Source organism: Helobdella robusta (assembly GCF_000326865.2).
Source record: "Helobdella robusta unplaced genomic scaffold HELROscaffold_44, whole genome shotgun sequence".
NCBI classification, from domain to species: Eukaryota; Metazoa; Annelida; class Clitellata; order Rhynchobdellida; family Glossiphoniidae; genus Helobdella; species Helobdella robusta.
The window spans coordinates 1,148,866-1,172,018 of record NW_008705063.1 but is presented as its reverse complement, the minus strand read 5'-3'; the positions used below and the strand labels follow the sequence as shown (position 1 = coordinate 1,172,018).

Here is a 23,153-nt window from a genome sequence, read left to right as displayed (position 1 = left end):
AACAAATAAATCATTCAGTCACCTAGAATCTCAATCATTCAACCAACCAATTAATCAAGTAATCAATCACTCAATCAACCAATAACTTTGATTGCAACAATCATACAATCATGTGATAAATCAATCGACCATTCATTAAACCAACCAACCAACCAACCAATCAATAAATCAATCAACCAACCTTCTGCTGGAGTACTTCCTCCTATCGTCATAATCATCATCCCTGCTGCTCCTGTAATAATGGTGGCGATGGTGGTGGTGGCGAGAACGATCGTAATCGGCCGCCCGTCTGCGATCGTAATCGCGATCGTAGTCACGCAGACGCGATCGGTCACGTGACCTGTGGCGCGACTCTGCACGTGACGACGCTGAAGACGACGGCGGGATTTGGGATGACGCCGAGTTGGGCTGAGTCTTCTCAGTGGGCGGTCTGCTGTCCCTGCGGTGATTGGTTGAGTGGTTGTAGAATGAGTAACTTGATTGGTCAGTGTCAATTAGAAGGTTATTGTGAGTGATGGCTAACTTTATATTTAAGTACTTTTTAAGTAGTTTGCAGTTTTTTTAATGACTATTCAGAATATTAATAATAATAATAATAACACTAATAATAATAAATACGCTGTGGTGTAGCCATAAATTATATAAAGTTATATTTTGAGGGCCTCTACAACATATTTTTATATATATATATTAATAAAATATGTTGTATGAGGTCTAACCTATCAAAATCAAAAGGTATACAGAGATTTCACAAAATTCTACCCAAAACTTTAACAAAAATATCCAAAGCCATCGACGCCTGACCACGGTAAGTTAATATTTACTTCACTTAATAGTTAATTTTTGAAAAAAGGAATAATATGATATGATGAATGAACATCATTTGACAGTAGTGGAGAGGAATGAATTTAAATGAAATGTCATCTGGCGAAACGCCAAACACTAACTTCTCAGACGGCTCGGTGCCTTCTTTCAGCTTCTTGACAGACTCATCACTGGAACTGCTGTGAAGTAAATAATTCATTAGACTAACTTTATCAACCATTACATCATCATTAATAATATACTAACAGCAATAATAATAATAATAATAATAATAATAATAATAATAATAATAATAATAATAATAATAATAATAATAATGGTAGTAATGATAATAATAATAATAATAATAATAACCTGCTGATGTCCGAGTCATGTGACCTCTTGCGTGGGCTGCTCCTGGCCCAGTTGCGTTCACTCATCTGCGGTCGACTGTTCATCATGTGGCCATCCATGTGTCCAGCCGGTGTCTTCCTGTGGTGTGGTTGGTGTGGCGTGTATGTTGTTGTGTCGTGTGTCGAGTATAGGCGCGGTGTGTGTTGTCGCGCTGTGGTGTCGTAAGTTGAGTCGGAATGCGTTATGTGGTGTGTGTGGTGTTGTGTTATGGCGTGTTTGTTGTGCAGTGTTGTTTTATTTGTTACTGTGTATAGAGGTGATGTGATGCAATGTTTTTTTTAGGTAATAATCCTCCCTGATGAAGAAGCTACTTATGAAAAATTATACAAAAGAAGCAGAAATGTTCGTTAAATGTGAGAGTGCATATTCGTAAGTAAATTTACAGTTTACCGTCTATATTTCGACCATCTTGTTATTAATTAAATGAGGATTCAAGATAGAAACCATGAAAGAAAGTTAAAGTGAGACATGAAGAAAATACATTTGAATAACATCTACAAACTATTGAGAATCTTTAGAAAAAATGAAACTCAACAGATAAAACAAATCGACAACCAACCAATGGGTGGGAGGGGGCATTCCTGCAGGTATCTGGAAGTGATGCGGAGGCGGTTGGGCGTAAGGATTATCCAATCGGAATGTCGGACGTTCAGGAAAGGCAACTAAGCCCCGCCTATCTAGATTGTGATTGGTCGAGGAAGACGGTGGCGGACCTCCAATCATCTGAGGCCGATAGAAGTCTGCTGAATCCATATTGTTAAGTTCGTTCCTCGTTACAAACACTTCTTCATAATTGCATACTAAATATTTAAAAATTTAAAGTTACAATACGTGATAAAGCTTTTTGTTTTAGAACACCATTGATCCACAATGATGTTTCTTATTATTAGAAAAAAAAACAATTTGACAGATCAGTCAGCCAATCTCATAATTTTAACAACTTGAACAACGTGCAACTTGAAAAAATAACCAATTAACTTCATCCTACATATATATTAAGTTATTAATAACATAATAACACCCAAACTAATTTCTAAATTACACATAATCCAGCAAAAATAACTCAAAAAAACGTAGACAGATCTATAAAGCAATGGAGGTCAATCAACTTACCATACTGTCCTGCCATTGGCGGGTGAACAAAATTGGGAGGAGCCACCAGGATCGGAGGGTGTGCAAGCATTCCTGTGTGTACATATTAGTGTTACATATGTTAGTACATGAACGTTTAGTGAATACATATGTACATTATTATTATTAATAATTATTTGTATACATTTATACGCTCTAAAAACAAAAGCCAACAAACCATGAGGGGGAGGTGCCATAGGGGGCGGCAAAGCCGTCGGAGGGGGTAGGTTGAAATCTGGAGGAGGCATGGTGAGCATCGGTGGAGGCACTGTCATGATTTGTGGCATCATTGCTGAACCTGCCTGACTGTAATTTGGAATTGTTTATTAGTCTCCTTGTTGATTTACTCATGAATGTAATGATTGCCATGTAAGAAAAATAAAATGAAAAAACATAAAAAAAGAAGAGAAGAAAAATAATGAGTTAATATGCAACAAGTAAATACCTAGCGGCAACAACAAAGTCCTGTTGTTGTGTTGGTTGCTGTTGCAACGATTGTTGCTGCAGCGGTTGCTGAGGCTGTTGCGGAGGCTGCTGCTGAGGTCTCCTTGAATCCCTCACAGAGCCGCCAATCACGTCAATAACGCCGCTTGATTTCATTGGTAGTTGTTGAGGTGGTAGCTGCTGCTGTTGTTGTACTAGATTCGTGAGTTGTTGGCCCTTCCTGGTCTGACCAAGATACGTGCTGGCGTCTGTTTCACGCAAGCAAAAATAATTCAATGACATCAAGTTGCAGAATCCTCAATTAAAAAAAACAGTACACACCAATGCTATCAGCACCGTAAAATTACATAACCAAGTACCAACACAGACAACTCAACAACAAATTATTGCACCACCACACAAAGTAAAAGACACCAAAAAAAAATATGGCACAAAGTACATGGTAACAGTAACTTCTAGACAACAGCAACAACAACAATAACAACAACGACAACAACAGCAACAATAACAACAACAACTGCAGCAACAACAACAACATACCAATTGGGGTAATATTGGATAGAGTTTCAACCGACTGAAAGAGTCCAGTCTTGCAGTTGTTCTCAATCCTCATTCTCCTCTGCCTCTCGCAGTACTTCATCCAGGTGTCTTCAGTGAACCCGTAGTTGAAGTAGTCAGTTAGATCGGCTCCTGTCGTTACATAATGTTATTGTGAATTGTAATGTTGTTTATTGTTGTTAATGTTTGAGTAATGTTGCAGTTGTTTTATGAAAATAATGTGTGAAACAATAACATTTTCTATTGAGTAACCAACCAATCAAATAATAGGAAACTAATAAGCAAAAAAAAACCAATCATAAAATTAATTAACCAGCCAAACAACTAGCTAATCAACCAATCAATCAACCAGCCAACCAACCAATCAACCAGCCAACCCACAAATCAACCAGCCAACCAACCTGGCTTCCTCCAGGGCTTGTCCTCAATCTTGATGGACTCGAGGTCGAACTCGTACACAGAGACCCCATTGACAGTCCCGACGGCATCCAAATCCACTCCTTTCATCATCATGGGCTTGGTAGAGAGTGATGAGGATGGCACAACACCTGCCGCCATCATTTGCGGACCATTCGTCATACCTGCAAGTTATTACAATTAAAGGTTTATAATAACTTTGTTAAATCCACAATTTTTCCTTTTATTTATAAATTTTGATATTCTGGATTTTAAAATTTTATATTTCGTGTGAAAATTAGACATGTCAGTGAATGCATTTCATGCAAGAGTTTATGTATATGTGTGGATATGAACTCAAAAGTATTGGGATTTGGTCTTTCCCAATGACTTGATCAATCATTATGATCAACTTCTAACTTCATTCTTTCATGCATATTCATACATATTCATTCATTCATATTTACACATTCATTCCTTCAACTAAACATCTTCAACCACGAAAAGTTTAATTGAGTATCAATAATTACAATCCACAATAGAACAAAAAACCAAAAAGAACAAACCTTGAGAGCCCTGTCTTTGGTATGGTCCTTTGAAAGGAATGGCTGGACTGTGGTAGAAAAAATTGAAATTAACATTTAATAAACATTGATGGAAGTTAATGGCAGAAGTTAACATATAAACATTAGTGTAGGCTTATATTATACAATGCTTAAATTATGTTATACGCAAAATAACTACCTTAATGTAATGATTTGAATAATGCAATTATAACAATAATAATGATGATTTAAATGATGATGACACCGGTGATGAATAAATTTCAAAAGGTGAACTCACTCGAACACCTGCAGTTTGATATCTTCAATGGTGACCTGAACCCCATCATCCTCATCGTCATCCTCTGAATTAATTCCATCGTCACTACCCCCATTCTGTTCCTTGGAAATACTAACATCTGCTACGTCGGCATCCGCTGCCACACCACCAACATCGTGGTTGCTGGTATCATTAGAGTTTATGGTGGTGATGTTAGTGGTGGTGGTGTTGTTGTTGGTGGTGGAACTATCATCATTTTCTTTCATTGGCAGGTCAGCCAAGGTATCTGAATTTGTCAACTCTGGCTGTTGAAAATTATCAAAGTATTTACTTATAATTTTTGCTTTTCAGATGATGCTTTTCAAACTTAACTTTCAAACAATTAAATTAATATGTACAATATTTAGAAATTTTAAATCAAAAAATTTGTCTTAAATCATTATACAACAATGGACCCAAAAAATTACTGAGAAAAAAAATGATTACCTCTGCTACTTCACATTTAGGATCTTTTTTCAAATCATTGCTGGCAGTTGGCTTGTTTTCACTGTTGGAAAAATTAAATATTTTCAATTATATTTTATATTCAGATTTATCTAGTTAATGAAAAGAAATTAATCAAATTATGGAAATCAACCATGGATTTTAAATGATTAGGACACTAGGTCATACTATTTAATATTAATTATCTAGGGAAAAACCCTCATCAAACTTAAATTGTTTACAATATTTTAATCAAATTAATGAATATTTTTATACCATCTGTTTAATCTTTAGTATTAAATCATTAAGATATCAGTAAACTTGATCAGTAAACTCAAAAAATTTCAAAAAAATTTAGGAACCCACCTTAATAAAATTCCTTCTTCTTGCCCACCTTTAGTTTTGTCCTGATCTGAAAAACAAAATTGAAATATATGATTCATAACTTTAAAACATTGGATCACAATTATTCAATAATAACAAATAGAATAAAAATATACACTGCCAGTAAAAATAAATGTACCGTACATTACATTACAATCTCTGCATACAAAATATTAATACAACATCTACTGCTATGGCCGACTAAAAAATTTGAGCAGTTTACAACAGACGATCCAACTCACAAAAAATTAAATTGTATTAAAAAATTTACCTAATCCGTAGAGCCAGGAATCCTCATTATCGGCATCCAAATCGTTCGAAATATGACTCGACACGGTAGTCGCCATTTCAAATATTTACAGCTTACAACTAAAAGTTAATATCGATATAAAAAAAAGTTCTGTAACGCTGAACAGATGATTTTAAAAAATCGTGTGTGCTCTGGTTGGAAATTTTCTAACGAATGCCTAAAACCGAAGACGTTCTATTCATATGTACATGTTTCTCAAAGTCAACTATTGGACCCATAGATACAGAAATGGTCCACGGTTGTAAAAATTTATGTTCTTTATTTGTGTATAATATTATTAACTTTATATTTACGAGTTTAATGGCAGGTGTTTATAATCGTAAAAATATTAGATTTCATATCTATTAAATATTAATAACGCTGTTAAGATTATATATTGTATTTATAATATACATACTTTTAGTTTTTATTTAAAGGTTACTCTCTTTTTTGCATTTGCTTCAGAGGTTTCAACAACAAACACACAGAGCGTAAATGAATACGTGTAAAACGACGCATCATACACATTTCATTTGATCTCTTTGTATTCGAACCCAGTCATTACAATAGCAAGACCAGGTGCCTTTAAACATGAGCCATCATGCCGCTCATTTATTGATTTATTTACTTATTTGTTTTTATACTCATTTATTTTTTTATTTATTTATAAAATTAGAGTTGAGAATATCGTACAAATAATAAAATTTATTACTGAATTTTCATCATTGTTTTATTTCTTACTTTGTTAATCGGCAGAAATCCAATAGCGTGTTACTGAATGTTTTTTGCTGAAAGACTTTGTTTAATGAGCATAAAATATAAAAATTACAAATTTTTTGGTCGTTAAACAAAGTCGACCAGCAATAGACATTCAGTAACACGCTATTGGAATTCTATTGGAATAATAAATTGGAATTCTAACTTACGAAAGTAAGAAGCAAAACAATGGCAGTTAATGATGAAGCACAGAAACCGAGTCTTAAAATATTTATTAAAGAGAAATACAAAAAACAAATTCCTTATTCAACAATGATGACAAAATGAAAAAAATAGTTGCAGATAACAAGCTTTTACGTTGTTTTGTGTTAACGTATTTATTATTCTAAAAAATTGCATGAAAAATTGGTTCAGGAACTTAACAGGCTTAATAATGAGCTATTTGTTGTACAAATAATTGAAAAAATCAATTATAAATTGAAAAACGCTAGACTAATACAAAATTGTTTCAGGATTCGCCTATTGTTGCATAATACAAACAACTTTGTTGTTGAATTACTGTGAAAAAATGGTGTACTTAACTTAGCAAAATTTTGTGGTTGAGTTATTTTATGAAAATAAACCCTCACATGGTACTTAAAAAAAATTTAACGTTCCCGGTACTTTAATTTTTTTTTATAAATTAATTTTAGCAAATTTAATATTTTAAAAAATATAGTTAATATATTTTATTATTGAAAAAAACGTATTAAGCATTTTAGATGCCATTTTTGACCTTGGAATAATTGTAGACAGACATGGGGAACCTACCAGGCAATGCATAGAAGCAGAAGAAAAAAGAGCAAACAATACACTTGGCATGATGAAAAAAGATCGTTAACAGAGATAAATCAATAATATTGAATTTATTTTAAACGTTATTGCGACCTAAATTGGAACTCTGCATACAGGCATGGTGTCATAACTGGCAAAAAAATAAAAAAAAGCGTTTAATAAAGTTCAAAAACGGCAACCCGGATAATAAGCAATATAAAGAAAGATTGAAGAGATGTAGACTGACAATTCATTTCCAATTTCCAACCCACTTCCCACCCATTCTCTCCCGTTCAACAACACGATTTTTTCTTATAAAAATGTAAATAAGACCAAAATAAACAGTCACAATTTTTTTATTAAGAAACATGTTATAACTAAACAATTAAATGTTGCTATGTAAAAATAATAAGTTATTAACACTATTCAAAAATCGCTGATAATGTAGTTCTTCTGTTCTCCAATATTCGACCTGCAATGCTGAAGACACGTTCACTAGCAGATGAAGTTGCTGGTATGCATAAAATTTGACAAGCTACGTCATAAAGTAAAGGATATGCAAGCTTTTATTCTTTCCAAAATGTAACTGTGTCAGTATCTTTTTTAACTTTTATGTTGAGATATTCTGATAATTTATTTATTTTAGCAAAATATTTGAAATAATTATCAATACTTTGTTTTTTTTAATTCATAATAAATTTTTTGTTCAATTTCAACCACAACACTTAGAAAGAAGATTCAGCGAAAGATATGGGTGAAATCCAAATTGTCTTCCAAGCATCGCTGCATCTTGTTGGCCTCTTTGGTTCTACTGCCGAAGGTCTGTCATTTATATGTCACAATTTTGTATTAAGAAACATGTTATAACTAAACAATTAAATGTTGCTATGTAAAAATAACAAATTATTAACACTGTTCGTTGATAAAAGTTTATGTATAAAAATTGTATAAAAATTTGTTTAGATAAGAAAATGTATTTTATGAACTTGTAGGCGCTTGCCCTGATCCCTTGTCAGCATTGAAATCAAATATCGGTTAGAATTTACAGACTATTATTGCATCTACTTCAATACGACAAAAGCATCATGGGATGCAAGTTTGAAAGCCTCTCATGCTGTTGATGCTACATTAGCATTTGGTTGGGAACAACAATTTTGGTTTAGACTGACTGAATATTTGAAGAAATACTATAGAGGTTATCTTACATTTTTTCTATTTGTAAAATTCCCCAAAGTTTTACATTGCGCATATGTTAAATCTATTAATAAAACCAATTTAAATTGATATTTTTTCTCAGTAGTATAAACATTTCCCAAATGAGTTCGTAAAAATTATTTCGTTAAACGTAAAAGATAAACTGATCTTGAATTATTTCTATGCAAATCTTCTTATTTGACATTAAAGTATTTTTGCATAATTCATTCTTACATTTTTTATATTTCGCAAAATCTATTTTATAGATGACTGTTTGGTTTGGGGTAAACACCAATATAGGATGTCCGGCAGGAAAAATAAAAACACCAATGCTTTCGAGAGTATTTTTTTTAAATGTTAGGGTCAAATGTATGGCAAATAATTGGGCCAAAGGTCAACCAGACAATTGGAAGAAAAGGGAGGATTGTGTAGTAGTGATGTATGATGACGTAAAACACTTTACAACTCAATGATATCCAATGCGAAAATGTATTCTGTTCAGTTTGTATAAGTTTTCCTACCTAAACCTTGAAGAGAATTTTATCGAGTTCGTATGTGAACATTACAAAAAAAACAAAAACAAAAAATTGTAAAAATAAATGTGGTCAAGGTTTTTACATTTTCCTTATTTATTTTTTGATTGAATAAAATATTTCATCATGTAAACATCTGTCTCATTTTAAAATGTATTTTATTCGCCAATTTTAACAAAAACTTTGTCGAAGAATCTCTTCTTCGACATCATCCAACAAAGTATTATTATGATAAATTTATCCAAGTAATAGCCAAATGTTGCATGAATAAATAATAATAATTTTTGTCATTCCGTAGATTTAGTAATACGCGGTCTGATTACTGCATTCGTAAATTAACGATGATTAGACGATGTAAAATGATGATGACTAAAACGATTAGGACTTGATAAAAGAGGTTGATGATTAATATGAAAATGATAACAAATATCATGCATATATTTTGCATGTTATCTTATCACTACTTATTTACCATAGCATAGCGGATTCCCTTCTGATAAATTTTGCAACCTTTCATATTTCACAATTGAATCTAAATTTACAAAAGCTCGCTTTATCTTCCACATTCATGGTCATTTTTTTTATTTTTCAACATCTGAGAACATTTTTATTCCATATTTGTTTTTATTATTAGATAAATCACAAGTCATTCATTGTGTCGACTTACTCTATTTTTGTTACCTAGTGTTATAGCTGACACGATGTGTAAAAATGTATATATGTTTGAAACTTGATTTTATCCTCAATATTATCAATACATCACCAAATATTTATGAAAATGAAAATAACAGTCAAGAAATCATCAATGCGCTTAAAAGTCAGGTCTCATTCTATAGCTTTCATGAACAATTATTCATCAAACTTATTAAGTTTTACAATTTTTATATTTGTATAGTTTATTATTAAATATTCATTTATTATTTAAAATTTTTATTCATTTTGATTATGTTTCAATCAATTTATTTCATGAATATTTATGAATATTTAGTACTTTTTTCGGGTCTCATATAGACAAGCTGATTTAGCCTCCCCCTGTAAATCGCTTATGTGCCATCAGAAACAAAAATGTACTGACGAACTCGATGCACTCAATCGTTCCTCAATAATTCAAAACAAAGATTGCGATTAACATAGATAAATAAACGTTAGAATTGTAACTTTACGTGCATAGATGTTGGGGTGTTACATTTTTCCTTCGCTATCTTATTGCTCTGAGTCCTGAACAATTCCCAAATAAATGGAACAAAAGATTAACACTGCTGAGATGGGGTTTTCGAGAAGAATTATGAAAATGGGTTAGACCTCTCAGACGCATTAAAACAGAGGGAAATTTACCACAGATAATCCGATGGGGACAGTTAAAGTTTTTAAGTCACATCATGCAGAAGAAAAGAATGGAAAATCTAACAACTAATGGAAAGATTGCAGGAAAAAGAGATCGCAGTCAACAACGAATCACATTCGTGAAGTCCTTGTGTCGCTTGTTGAATATCACCACATTTCAACTACTACATAGTGTTAAAGATCGGGTTTTGTGGATGTCGATGGTCGCCAATGTGCTGAAAGAATAAGGCGCGTGAAAGAAAGAAGACACACGTTGTAAAGATAATAAATGTTTTTAAGACATTAATATGGCAACAATTTATATGCTTAGTGCTTACATTGTAGCATGTTTATAAAATATAATTTCTGAAATTTTTAACGTTAATAAGAATGTAGAAAAAACCAAATATATTTTAATTTTTCATAATAAACTATATATGAATATATAATGTATATAATAATATAACAAGATAAAAAACGTGTGCTACAAATAAAATTTTTATCAATTAGCGATTGTAAAATTAATTAGAGATTGTAAAACATTTGTTGGCCATAGATTCTAAAATTATTACGGAAATTGTATAAATTTGTTACGGAGATTGTATATATATATAAGAAGGAAATAGACCGAAATGTTTGGTGGATAAACTCGCTGAACATCTTTAAAGATAATCTGTTATTTATTTTTTCTGTTTTAGAAAAACTTAAAAAATGGCGTCCAAGTGTAGTCTCGGGAAGAGGTAATTTTGAATTTGTTTTTATTTTATTTACATTTAAATTTTTTTGTAATAATTTAACATTTTGATCGTTTTAATAGTTTTACACTTTTTGATCACTTTGGGGAAACATTCGTATTAGTAAGCTGTGATCATTGGCGTTTGTTTATCCGATAATTTTATCTCAAGTTATCTTCATTTATTTTTTTACTTTGCAAACTGTTCTCTGTGTTATCAACAGTAGACTATTGATCAATAAATAATTATTTTACCAAATTTATTTCCCAACAGCTTAAAACTGGCCGCAGTTTTAAATAAGTTGAGGATAGCAGTAAGTTCCAACACTAATAACACAAGCACCAACAATGAAAATTCAGATAAAGTCAAAACTGAAAATCAGGTATCAGTAGTAACCATAAATGAATCTACCTGCATTGCCGATGAAGAAATATTGATCACTCCATTGACACCTTCGTTAGAAAGTAATGATAATGAACTAAAAACAGAACCATCTGCACTTGAAGCTGAACCCATACCTCCAGATGATTTTGGTTCGGAGCAGTTGAAAAGTACTGGTCATACCAAGTTCCATTTTGATGATGAAGAACTTGAAATATTCTCCACAAGTGATAATGTAATCGACACACAATGCAACACTCTTAATGCAACAGAGTTATGTGAAAATAAAAAAGAGCAGCTTACTGAAACTGATATCATATCTGAGACTTTGAATCAAACCTGTGATAAAATTGCTGACGGTGAGAATGGAGAAAAAGATAAAATAGCCATTACATCTGAAAAAGTTGCAGATGGTAAACTTGATGATGAATCTGATATGAATAATAATGAGGTAGGGAACTTAAATTTTATTTTTTTTTTAAATTCTAAAATTTTACTCATTAATTTAGTTATTTTTTGTTTTATATTGCAATATAGTTATTCTTTTTAAATTATTAAATTTTTTATTTAAATAATTTTCAGAAACTAGGTCAAAAGAAAAAGTCATCTAGAAGGTATTGATTTTTTTTTCATTTTATATATTTTATATTATTTATTTTTAAATGGTTTATTTTTTAAAATAATTTTTTACTTTACATTTTTATTAATAAGTTTCAAGGAATTTATTTCAAATTTTTAAATTTTCAGTTATCAATTTGCTCTATCAATTTTCATAAATGTTATGTTATTTAGCTACCAATGAATTAGCGTTTTAAAGTTGTTACCAGTTTTAATTCAAATTTTTGTGGGTAATCTCTCTTTCTTCATGAATTGTACCATCCAACTGTTCCCCAAACAGAAAACAACAGAAGACCCATAAAGTTATCAAACAACTGGATATAACCCTCGATGACTCGCTTCTCAACTCTCCTTTGAGAAAGAGTTCAACTGATAATTATCTTGATCAGCAGCCATCAAACGAATCTCTCAATATTAAAACATTACCAATTTTTGACGACAATGTTGACAACAATGCTGACAACAATTTGAACAACATCTCCCCATCATCTTCATCATCACTCGTAAATGTTGAAGATGCTAAAATTACTCAAGAAGATTTTGAAGATGAGTTCATTTTGCCAGAAGGTTTGTGGCTCTTCTAATTTTTGTTAATATTATGTTATGTTTAGTTACAGTGGTGAGTTATGCCTCTCAGTTATTGTGTCAATTATGTGTTGAATTATAAAGGTTAAGTTGGGGTTAATGTTAATTAAGTGTGGCGAAGATTCTTTTTTGTTCTACCTCATTTAGTTTCTCTACCAGTTATGGTTAATTTAAATTAAGGGTTTTATCTATTTGTATGTTCAGAGGTTATTGCAGTTCTGGTTATGTTAGTTGTTGGCGACTGTGTATTTTTTTCATTGGGACTTTTGTTGTCTTGAAAATTTTAATTGCATAGAAGTCCCATTTCACAATGTGTGTGTGTGTATTTATCCTTTGTTCAAGGTAGCAATTAACCTTGATTATTTTACAGCCACTGAAGAATTGCTTCAGATAATAGAGTGATGGAATAATGCACTTAAATCCACAAAGTCAACTATGACATTAAATTAAAATTCTTCTCATTCATCCATTAATTAAATGAATGAATTTAAATTAAGTTTTGTCATAATTTTGTTACTTTTGTTTTAACATGGCCATCTCTATAAATTTCATGATTTAAACAATTTATGATCATTTTAAATTTGTGGAAATGTAGTAATTACAAATTTGAAATATGATTTCAGCATATTTGTATGGATTTGAAAATATTTACCTGCGGGTTAAAAACTACATGCTTGGCCCAGTTCCCTGGAAATCATCCATGGCATTTAATTACCCATCGTAATCATTTGATGAATTTTCAACTTTTTGTGTTATAGTATTTATTGTGATCCATTCAAAGCTGTCAATTATATATAACAGACTCGTCTTTTTCATTTTTGATGAAATCCTTTTTCAGTTGTCATGCAAATGCATGTATGTTCATGGTGCAGTGTGAACTGCCATTAAAAAAAACAAATAACTAAATATTTTGCAGATGGATTGATGTTTATTTTATTTTATTTTTTTTTGTTCTGTTTGATAGGGACAGTTTTTGTGCAGCCTGAATCAGTGGATGCTTCACCAGTGATGTTCAACATTGAAACCTCAAGGCCTAAAAGAGTTTTTAAAGGAGGTTAGCTAGAAATTATTTTCATTTTTCAATTGTTTATCTATCTATTCTTGTGGTGTAATGTTGTTCATCATGTTATCAAATTGACAAATGTAATGATAAGGTGGTTGGTTGATTAATTAACTAATTGGCTGGTTGTTATTAATTTAATGGTTCTTTGTGACTGCTTGAATGTGTGTGCTTAGTTATTTGATGGAGGGCTGGTTGGCAGCTCTCCTAACTGTTCATAATTTTTCAAATTAAAAATTTGCAAAAATTAGTTTATTAATGTTTGTTACCTTCTAAACTTATTCAGGAAATTTGGACTCGGCAATCTTGCACTGCACGGCATGCAACAAGCAGATCGGTGTCGATGGTAGCATGGACTATCACAGACACCCTGTACTCAAAGTCCTCATCTGCAGGGTTAGTTAGTTGGCTTCTAGTTATTGTTATTTTTTTCATTATTACTATTTTCTATAGAAGGGTTGTTATAGCAGGTCGAGACCAGGCAGGTTGCAGCTGAAACATTTTCTTGGGCTTCGTTGTTGCATGTTACTGAATATAGAATGTTTGCGTTGAATTACATAAGTCGTTGCTAGTCATTTAAATTTTATGCAGAATATTATATAGCATTTATTTGTCTTGTTTATTCTTGTTATTGTTTTATGAATTTTATTACACACAGTTATTATTTCTTGGGTCTCTTATTACATATTTTTTCTGCATGTACTAAAATCTTACACGATCAACGATTGACTTTCAGAAATGTTACTACTGGTACACGAGTGCGGAGGTAGACCAGGACTCGGAGGGCACCGACGAGCAATGCCGGTGGTGCAGACAGGGTGGCGACCTCATCTGCTGCGACTTCTGCCACAACTCATTCTGCAAGGGCTGCATCAGGAGAAACCTAGGCCGGAAGGAACTGAACTCCATTCTCGATAGTGGTGAGTTTGAGTAGTGAAGGCTAATTTATCCTGTTGGAATTATTATTATGCACCAAATGATGAGCTTAAATTTGAGGCATTTTAGCCATAAACAATTTTTTTAATAGTGTTCATAACTAGGATTTATTTTTTAATATCATTGACTGTCTTGGTTCATAAACTGATTTAGGCAATTTAATTTCTCAAATAACTTTGACAATTTTTGTTCTGTTCATTAAGTTAGAATAAGGAAAGAAATGTTTGATACTATAAGTTGGTTAGAAATCATGGATAAAATGTAAAATATAACTCTCTCACTATCACATTACCAGATGAATGCAGCAAATGGAAATGTTACGTTTGCAACCCGAAGCCTCTGCTCAGTCTTATCGAGCATTGCTCCGCTGTGATGGAGGCCCTCACAAAACTTGAGAAGAAACAACAGGAACTGGAACTGAAACGAACGAAACGATATCACATCAAATCTTCAACCGTTGCATCATCCACTGGGAACACATCATTCACATTGCCGTCAGCTAATTCTGCTGCAATGGTATGTAATGGTAGCGTAAGTGGTGTAGCTGATAAATCACAAACTCGTTCAGGGTCCTCTCGTGTGGTGGTTAATAACAACACTTCTGCTGCTACTACTACTAGTAACAGCAGTAGATTGAGTGCAGGTAGTAATGGATATTTTGGAATAATGCCTAATTCAACTCTTCAGGTATGTTGGATTTTTTTTTAAATTTTGTATCAGTCTGTTGTTTCAATCATTAATTTTCATTGTTGTCAAGTTATAGTATAATGTTCTGTAAACAGATGTATTCTTAATATTTACTCCATTAAATTGCAATGTTGCAATGAAGTCTGGAGTAGATAGAAGCTAAAGACACAGCAACTAAATTTTTCTCTACATCAGTGTCTTAACGTTTTTCAAACTTTTTAAAGATATTAATATGATATGAAGTCCAGATAGTGTGGGCAGTTACATATTATATTAGCTGTACCGTAGGCTGCAACATATACTGCTCTCCACTGCTTGAAGACTTTTATGTTGAAAATTTAAATCATATTCATTTTATTATATTTTATTATCTAAACTTTGATTTTTCTTCAATTTCAGGTGAGACTGAGCAAACCACCACAACAATCTGTGAATGCTCACAGCCTTCATCAGCAGCAGCAACAACATAAATCACTTCAAAGTCAATGCCAGTCCATTAACCAAACTGGCAGTAACAGCAACAACAACAACAGCAGCAACAACAACGCGTCAGCAAAGTTTATCCTGACATCACCCACCTTACCACCTGCTAAGACTTTTCCGTTTAAGAATATTTCCTACACAAGTCAATTGTCAATGGTGGAAAAGCTGTTGTCGGTCACATCCAGCATGCAAATGTTCCTACTCTCTCTCAACGACGGACTACAGAAAAATAAACCTGGCATTCGTCATAACCCTGCTTGTACTACTGCAACTGCTACTACTACCACAACTACTACTATGACTGCTGGTCAGAGTAGTGGCAACAAATCTGCCCTTGATATTAGTAGCATTAACAGCAGCAGCAACATCTCTAAACAGAATGTAAACGAAAGTGTCAGTAGTTATCCATCCTCAAACAACAATAATGACAACAGCAGCACCATTGCTTCTCCCAGTAACAACAACACGAGTTCATCATCCACTGATAGTCTATTGTCTCCTGGTGCCTTCATTGCCAAAAGAAGATTGATAGCCTCAAAACTCTGGCAAGCCCAGCAAGTTTTTGAAAAGTCATATTACAACATCGCTGAGATGAACACACATAGCAGCAGCAAAAATGCCAGTGCACCATGTACTGCATCTCTCAAAATTGTAAATAACAGCACCAACTTGAATGCCAGTGCCTGTACGAGTGGAGTTAACAAGCAGGCATTAAGCAGTGGCTGCAGTAACATTAACAGCAGTGCTTTAGCTAATCAACCAAAACTTATAATAAGCCCAAAAAGTTATATCAGTCTCAACAATAGTTGTAATAATACTATCAATAATAGCAGTAGTGGCAGCATCCAGCCTTCGTACATTTCCAACAATTACGTCAAAACTGTTCATAGTTTGCTGAACAAAAATTACAATGCTACTAATATCAACAACCTGAATAACAACACAAGTGCTAGTACCAAGCACCTAAACAACAATAGTGGCTTACAGCAACAAAGCGTTAGACCAAAAGTTATTGTTCTCAACACTCCTGACAGCAGCAAAACTAACAACATCAGCATCAACAGAATCAACAACAGAATGACAGCTCACACCAGACAGAACTCATCTAAAAGCATCATTTCTAAGTCAGCACATTCAACATCATTCAGTGGAGCTAGTATCTTAAACAAAAGTACGTCAGGTGCAGTTTCATCAGATCAAGATCAATTAAATAGTTCTTCAGTCTCAAGAGCTAGTATTGCAGTAAGCACTGCAACCACATCTGCTAGCAAGTCCTCAAATAATTCTTTTTACATGGTGAACAAACAGTTTGTCAAGATACTGCCTAAGATTGCCCCTTGCAGCTCCACTCAAGTTACTTCCAAAGCAGTATCTTCTGCCAGCACCAATGTTACAATCTGCGGTAGTAACGTTAGCGTAGGCATGAGCAGTAATACTAGTGGTATTAAAAGCAGCAGTGGTAGCTGCACTAGCGACAGCAGTAGCTTCGTTGTAGTTGAATTTCTGGATAAGTCACCATCCGCCTTGAAAAATAACTCACGTAGTTTAAGAAATAATGCAGATAAATCGTCAGGTGAAGGCAACTCTTCTACTATTTCTACTACTACTGCCAATTCTATTAGTATTACTGCGATTGTTGCTACTACTGCTACCACTACTACTACGGTTACTAGGAGCAGTATCACTAGTAAGATGGCTAACAGTGTTGCTACTGCTACTACTGCTACAGATTTTTCTCTAGACAGTTCCAACAATGTGTGTGTCATGAAAAATTATGAGAATGATGATGTCGAAGAAGACATCTTAATAATATCTGACAGTGAAGATGGTGATGCTGATGGCGATGTTGCTACAAATGCTAGCGTGCGTAGTGCTGGCAATGTCAGCAGAAATAACGACGATAATGATGTTGTCAATTCATCATCATCACGTGATGACAGGAGGAATTCTAATAAAACAATTAGTAACAGTACCAGCGCCAATTCCGCTGTTGGCATTAACAACAGCGTCAGTGACAGTAATATCAAGTGCATGCAAACTAGAAGACGCAAGCTCAGCAACAGTGCCAGTGGTAACAAAATTGATGGAGATGGAGATGATGAGGTTAACGTTACGTCAGGTAGGAAAAATATTCCCCACAAAATCACCAGCAACGACGATGACGACGATAATGCTAACGTCAGTTGTGATTATGACTCTTTGGCACCATCAACCAAGAAATCTAAGAAAGAACCTTCGAAGAAAAATGCCAGAAACAGAGTGGACAGAAATTATGAAAGTGAGAGTGTTAACAAACTGTTGACGAGTGGAAAAATTATTGGCTGTGGTCAGAATGTTAAAGAGGTTGATGCAATCATCACCGAAGCTGACGCCGGAGATACAAACACGACTGTTAGAAGGAAAAAAACTGAAGATGTGAAAAAAGATGAAATGGTGACTGGGGATGGCTCTTCGTTTAAAGATGGAAGGGGTGATGATGTAGCTGGTGTGAATATTGAAGTCACGACTTATAATGGAGAGGATGTTGAAGGTGATGGTGGTGGCGAACCAGCTAAGAAAAAGAGGAAGCTCAGTAAATCTAAAGATTTTGAAAAATTAAGTGCGAGTGGCAGCATAACACTGAATGGTAACAGCGGCAAACCCATCTTAAGTAGCAGCAGCAGCAGCAGAATATCTACCAGAAGACAGACCAGATTATCCAAAGAGCAGCAACGCCTTTGCCAGCAAGAAAGACAACAAAGTGATGAATTCACTCCTCATATATCAGCCTCATCACAATCGTGCTCGGCGTCATCATCCTCATCGTCCTTATCACCACCAAACACCTTACTATCTCCGACACCCCCGTCTTCGACGTCATCAACCACTCTGCCTCTAGCTTCATCTTCAGCATCCTCGATCGAGAGCAACAGGGGGAAGCGCAAATTGTCCGTGGCTGCTGAAAAACAGAGCAAAATTTTTCCAAGAAGAAATTCTCTCCCAGTTGCAAAACAAAGTAACCAGAAAGTTAACAAAAATGTTTGCAATGATAAGAGTACTGGGAACGGTGACAGTGGTGGTAATAAGGATGAAGATGGCGAAATGCATGGACACAAAGTCAGTAAAAAGAAATACAACAAGCCAAGCCGTCGAAAATGAGTGATTGCCCAATGGCAAACCACAAGATGCCATCATCTACAGATTATAAAGTGGAATCAGAATAGGTTCTCAAAAAGTAGACGCCTGTATATAGTACACACATACAGAGTAAATAAAAAGAGTACACACACACATACATATACATATAAATGTGTAAGCGTGTTTAGCCTTGAAGGACATGCATGCATAGACTCAAAATGAATGTGCTGTTTGTCCTTTTAGAGAAATATAGCTCAAAATTATCAATATTTCGATTCACGCGATGGTTTATTATTATTATTATTATGTTTAAATCGTCTGGAGGATATAATGTCCACTTAATTTCTTATTTAAAATGGCATTGATAATAAGAGATGTTCCGATATAATTTGTATGGGCTAACAAAATTTACTGTAAATTTGCATTCATTTAACTATTTGTTGGTTATTTAGAGTGTTTTGTAATCGCAACTAAAATTAATTCCCTAACTCTGAAGGTAGTTCAGTTATCAGGTCTATGAGGCAGGCGGATAAACATTGTTGTTGTAAAGATTAATGAATATCATTATTTGAATTTTTCTATTCCTCCTACATCAGCCTCTTCAGTCGTCGAATATTATTTGATTTGATCATATGCTAGGTGTGCACGATGTACAGTCCATAAGTATAATTAATTATAAATATATAACACTGTCGATGATCTGATAAATTAATAAATATGTCCCCTTTTATAATTAATTTTTAAACCGATAACTGTTTTTGATACAGTGTGTTCGCCATCCGGAACGTATTTCAGCATTTTTGATTGAATATTATACTGCAAGCATGCTTTCCATTGACTAGCACAAAATAGACTTCATATTCTGATTTTTCTGAGTGCATGTTTTGCATGGTTTAATCTATTTGCTTGCTCTATGATTGACGCGTTTGTTTAATGTTTAGAAGACTGTTTTGGGCGAAACTGAAATTTAAAATTTTTTTGTACTGCGTTCTTCCTTTTGTGTCATATTAAATAAAACCGCTTTTTAATTTGGTCAGTTTGCCAATGCTTCTTTCTATGATAATTAATATTTATTCACATATATATTTTTTCACGTTCTTATCCTTAAGAATGTACGTGTCTATGTGCAGAGACAAATGATTTTTGATGATATACTGTCACATTTTTTTCAAATAATATCAACTGGCAGCTTGTTCTATTACATAAGTTAATATACTGGATGTATGAGGTGTTAATTTTATAAAATAATTTTTTATTAAGTCTCTTATAAAAATAATTAAAATATTAATTAAGTCATATACCACTTGGCACATTAATCTGTTCACTGTACCATACTTTTTTGTAATTAGTTTTTTCTTCATTTTTCTGTTTCGAAGATGCCTTATGTACATTAGTCCTTGGTTTTTGTTTCATTTCAGTAATAAATATAATAAACAAATAGTTTTTTTTATTTATTCTTCTTTTGTGAGCGTGATGGAAAACATGGAAAACAGTCAGGAAGTGTCTGGTGCCACATTCGAGAAAGTAGGTTTTTCCAATTAACAATACATTTTCCAGATCGTTGGGCATTTAAAATTTCGGGCATGGCTTTTTAAAGTTGTTCTAACGTGAATGACTTCGGCAATCTATGAAGATAAAATAAAACTTCATTCTCAAACTTCATTCTCGCTCGCCTTTTTTTAACATTTGTTTAAATTATCCACGATTGTAAAATGCGTGCTATGACTCATTTTGGTTTCATTTAATTTTAATTAAATCGCTGTCAAAGTGATAAAATTTTCTGATGATTAAGGATGCTGTTTTTAATACATTTACCGCTTGAACTGTTAATGGTTTAGAGAGGGGTGGGCAAACTACGGCGAGGCCTCTCGCCAAAAATGCTCGTCAGCCAGACATTATGACCAAAAAAGAAGCCACAAATCTTGAAAAAGTTCTCTCCCGGATCGAAAAAATTTGCCATTTTATTACATATGCGGCCCTTCATATGTAAAATAGTTCTCAATGCGGCCCTCACAGCAAAAAGTTTGCCCACCCCTGGTTTATCAAACACAAAAAAATTGCAAAATTGTTCCTGACTACACTTAAATAAAGTTTTATCATTAAACTTAAAGACATAACAAAAATTAATGATTAAATGTGACTGAAGAATGGAAAGGTTGTTCACCGTTTGAATTTCAATCCATTCAAGCCTCAACCAAAATATCTAATTCTGTTGCAACAGCAAATTAAATATGCAACTAAATTTTATAAAAAATGATTTACATGTAGTGTAGTACTCAATTTCCTGAGCATGAAAATGTATAATTTGGTAATCGAAATCACGGCGTTTTTGATATACAGTATCTTGTGTTGTACAACCAAATTTGTACACTTGAAAAATTTATAAGTCGACCCTAATACAAGACATTAACGCTATATAACTTTGGGAATAAATAATGAGTTAACAACGAAAGAACGATTGAGTGAATAATGAATAAACGAAAAAACGTATTTATCGAAGAAACAGCTGATTAAACAAACTAACGAAAGAGAATGAATGAATGTATAAACGAATGAAAAAATGAAAGTTTTTATTTAAAAAAATGTTAGATCAACGAATGAATATATCATACTAATGCAGAATGTTAACGAGCCAAAAATAATAACATAGGAAACGAAGAGTGAGTATGATAATGATATGGAAATACTGTATAAGCCCATTATTTGCCAACATCGATCCATGCTATAAATGTCATCATTTCTCAGTGCAACTGCTTGCAGATTCGTTTTAACGTGTTTGAAAAACCAGGTAAAAATTATCTCTAAATGAATGCGTTAATTTTACTTCCACCGTAAGTATGTGTGCATATGCATATATGTGTATATGAGAGCGCTGATGAGAAGCAATTCTAATTGGCGCTGTATAAATACAATATTTGATTTGATTTGATGTGTATGTGTTTGTAGATTTTTCATGTTATAAAATAAAATTAACCCAAACCTGGTAATATATTGAACGATAAACTCAATGTAGAATAATAATAATAACTTAATAATAATAGTAAAATATTTAAATATAATAATAATAATATATTTCTAGAATATTTTTCAAAAATGCAAACGAACGATGTGGATGTTTCGTACGCTGACTCCTTGAAAGAATACAAGAAGGTTATTGGTGAGTTGATATTTGTTACTTTTTAAAGTGCGTGTGTTGATGTTTGCAAATATTCTGCCCGTTGTTTCTACCACTTTCCATCTTCTGATCTGCTGCATTTACGCTGGTTTTACTGTTAACCAGGAAAGTATTTTATTATGTATCTTCCGGACATTTATACTCTTTTATTTTATTCAATCAAACAAACAGCTGAGGTAGGAAGATAACAACGAGGCCACATCACCATATATTGGTTTAAAATGACTTTCAGTATTTCTATTTTCTTTAAAAAGTAAATTTATAAATATTCTTTTCATTTTCTCCCTTTCAACATGACAGTTTCATCTTCTTTGGACATAAACTTTGAAATGCTTCTGATTATTCATGGAATATTTTGTGTGGCTATGTTTGTTTATTAAGTGTGCCTACAATTAGCTATGTCTGCTTTTTGTGTTTGTCTATCTATTTAAAAAATGAGATATCTTAATGACATTAACATGTTTTATTACATTTTTTTTTACAATAAAGTCATTAACAAGATTATTTTCTCAAAACTTCTGCACTACATTTTCTTAGTTGCTGATGGTTTTTCTTACGAATAATCTATCCCCGTCACTGACGCTTACATAAAAGTTTATGTTAGTATCAATATCTCAGCATATAAAAGTAGGCCTACTTGAACATTTCCATCAAAACAAATATCCAGACACATCATCGAGAAGAATTTTTGTTAACAAATGTTTTGTCTTATCAATATTTTCATTTTGGAAAAACAATTTCACATTTGTTGAACCTCTAATTGCTTTTTATAAGATAACAAATTTTTGCTAGAAAAATTTGTGCGAATGTGCAATGTTTTTTTGGCACTTTTATTTTAAACTTTTCATTATACACGAACATAGTATAACGCAGGCATGAAATTAACATAAAGATTTAATTAATATAAACACATACACTTTTAGCAAAAACTTTTAAATTTATTAATTAATGGATAGTAACTCAACTTTCAAGAATTATCAAACCACTTGATAAACATGTGAAATCTTACAAATAACTTCTCAAAATCTTCACTATCTTTCTCCTCTTGCTTCTGTGAAATTTCTGAATTGAA

At 33.0% G+C, this 23,153-nt stretch overlaps 3 protein-coding genes across 3 annotated transcripts in view; 2 read left to right on the top strand and 1 right to left on the bottom strand.

Moving 5' to 3' along the window:
- The window catches only part of HELRODRAFT_193195 (hypothetical protein), a 7,333-nt gene extending 1,536 nt beyond the window's left edge, over positions 1 to 5,797 (bottom strand). Inside the window, exons 1-14 of the mRNA XM_009025977.1 lie at positions 5,708 to 5,797; positions 5,419 to 5,464; positions 5,056 to 5,116; positions 4,591 to 4,874; positions 4,314 to 4,360; positions 3,753 to 3,932; positions 3,334 to 3,483; positions 2,795 to 3,041; positions 2,528 to 2,655; positions 2,332 to 2,403; positions 1,778 to 2,018; positions 1,180 to 1,296; positions 948 to 1,004; positions 182 to 439 (exon numbers count right to left, since the gene is read on the bottom strand). Coding sequence (XP_009024225.1) covers positions 182 to 439; positions 948 to 1,004; positions 1,180 to 1,296; positions 1,778 to 2,018; positions 2,332 to 2,403; positions 2,528 to 2,655; positions 2,795 to 3,041; positions 3,334 to 3,483; positions 3,753 to 3,932; positions 4,314 to 4,360; positions 4,591 to 4,874; positions 5,056 to 5,116; positions 5,419 to 5,464; positions 5,708 to 5,783 — 1,964 coding nt within the window. The 5' untranslated portion in view covers positions 5,784 to 5,797. The remainder of the gene's footprint in view (positions 1 to 181; positions 440 to 947; positions 1,005 to 1,179; positions 1,297 to 1,777; positions 2,019 to 2,331; positions 2,404 to 2,527; positions 2,656 to 2,794; positions 3,042 to 3,333; positions 3,484 to 3,752; positions 3,933 to 4,313; positions 4,361 to 4,590; positions 4,875 to 5,055; positions 5,117 to 5,418; positions 5,465 to 5,707) is intronic.
- A 2,208-nt stretch (positions 5,798 to 8,005) lies between these two features.
- Positions 8,006 to 10,553, top strand: HELRODRAFT_177831 (hypothetical protein; the record flags this gene model as incomplete). The annotated part of the gene is made up of 3 exons (XM_009025976.1): positions 8,006 to 8,075; positions 8,337 to 8,450; positions 10,306 to 10,553. The coding sequence occupies 3 exons, from the start codon at positions 8,006 to 8,008 to the stop codon at positions 10,551 to 10,553; spliced, it is 432 nt and encodes a 143-aa protein (XP_009024224.1).
- A 3,415-nt stretch (positions 10,554 to 13,968) lies between these two features.
- Positions 13,969 to 15,762, top strand: HELRODRAFT_114133 (hypothetical protein; the record flags this gene model as incomplete). The annotated part of the gene is made up of 4 exons (XM_009025975.1): positions 13,969 to 14,079; positions 14,420 to 14,603; positions 14,915 to 15,306; positions 15,706 to 15,762. Coding segments are annotated over exons 1-4 (678 nt in total), but the record flags the coding sequence as incomplete, so codon positions are not given.
- Positions 15,763 to 23,153: the final 7,391 nt, after the last annotated feature.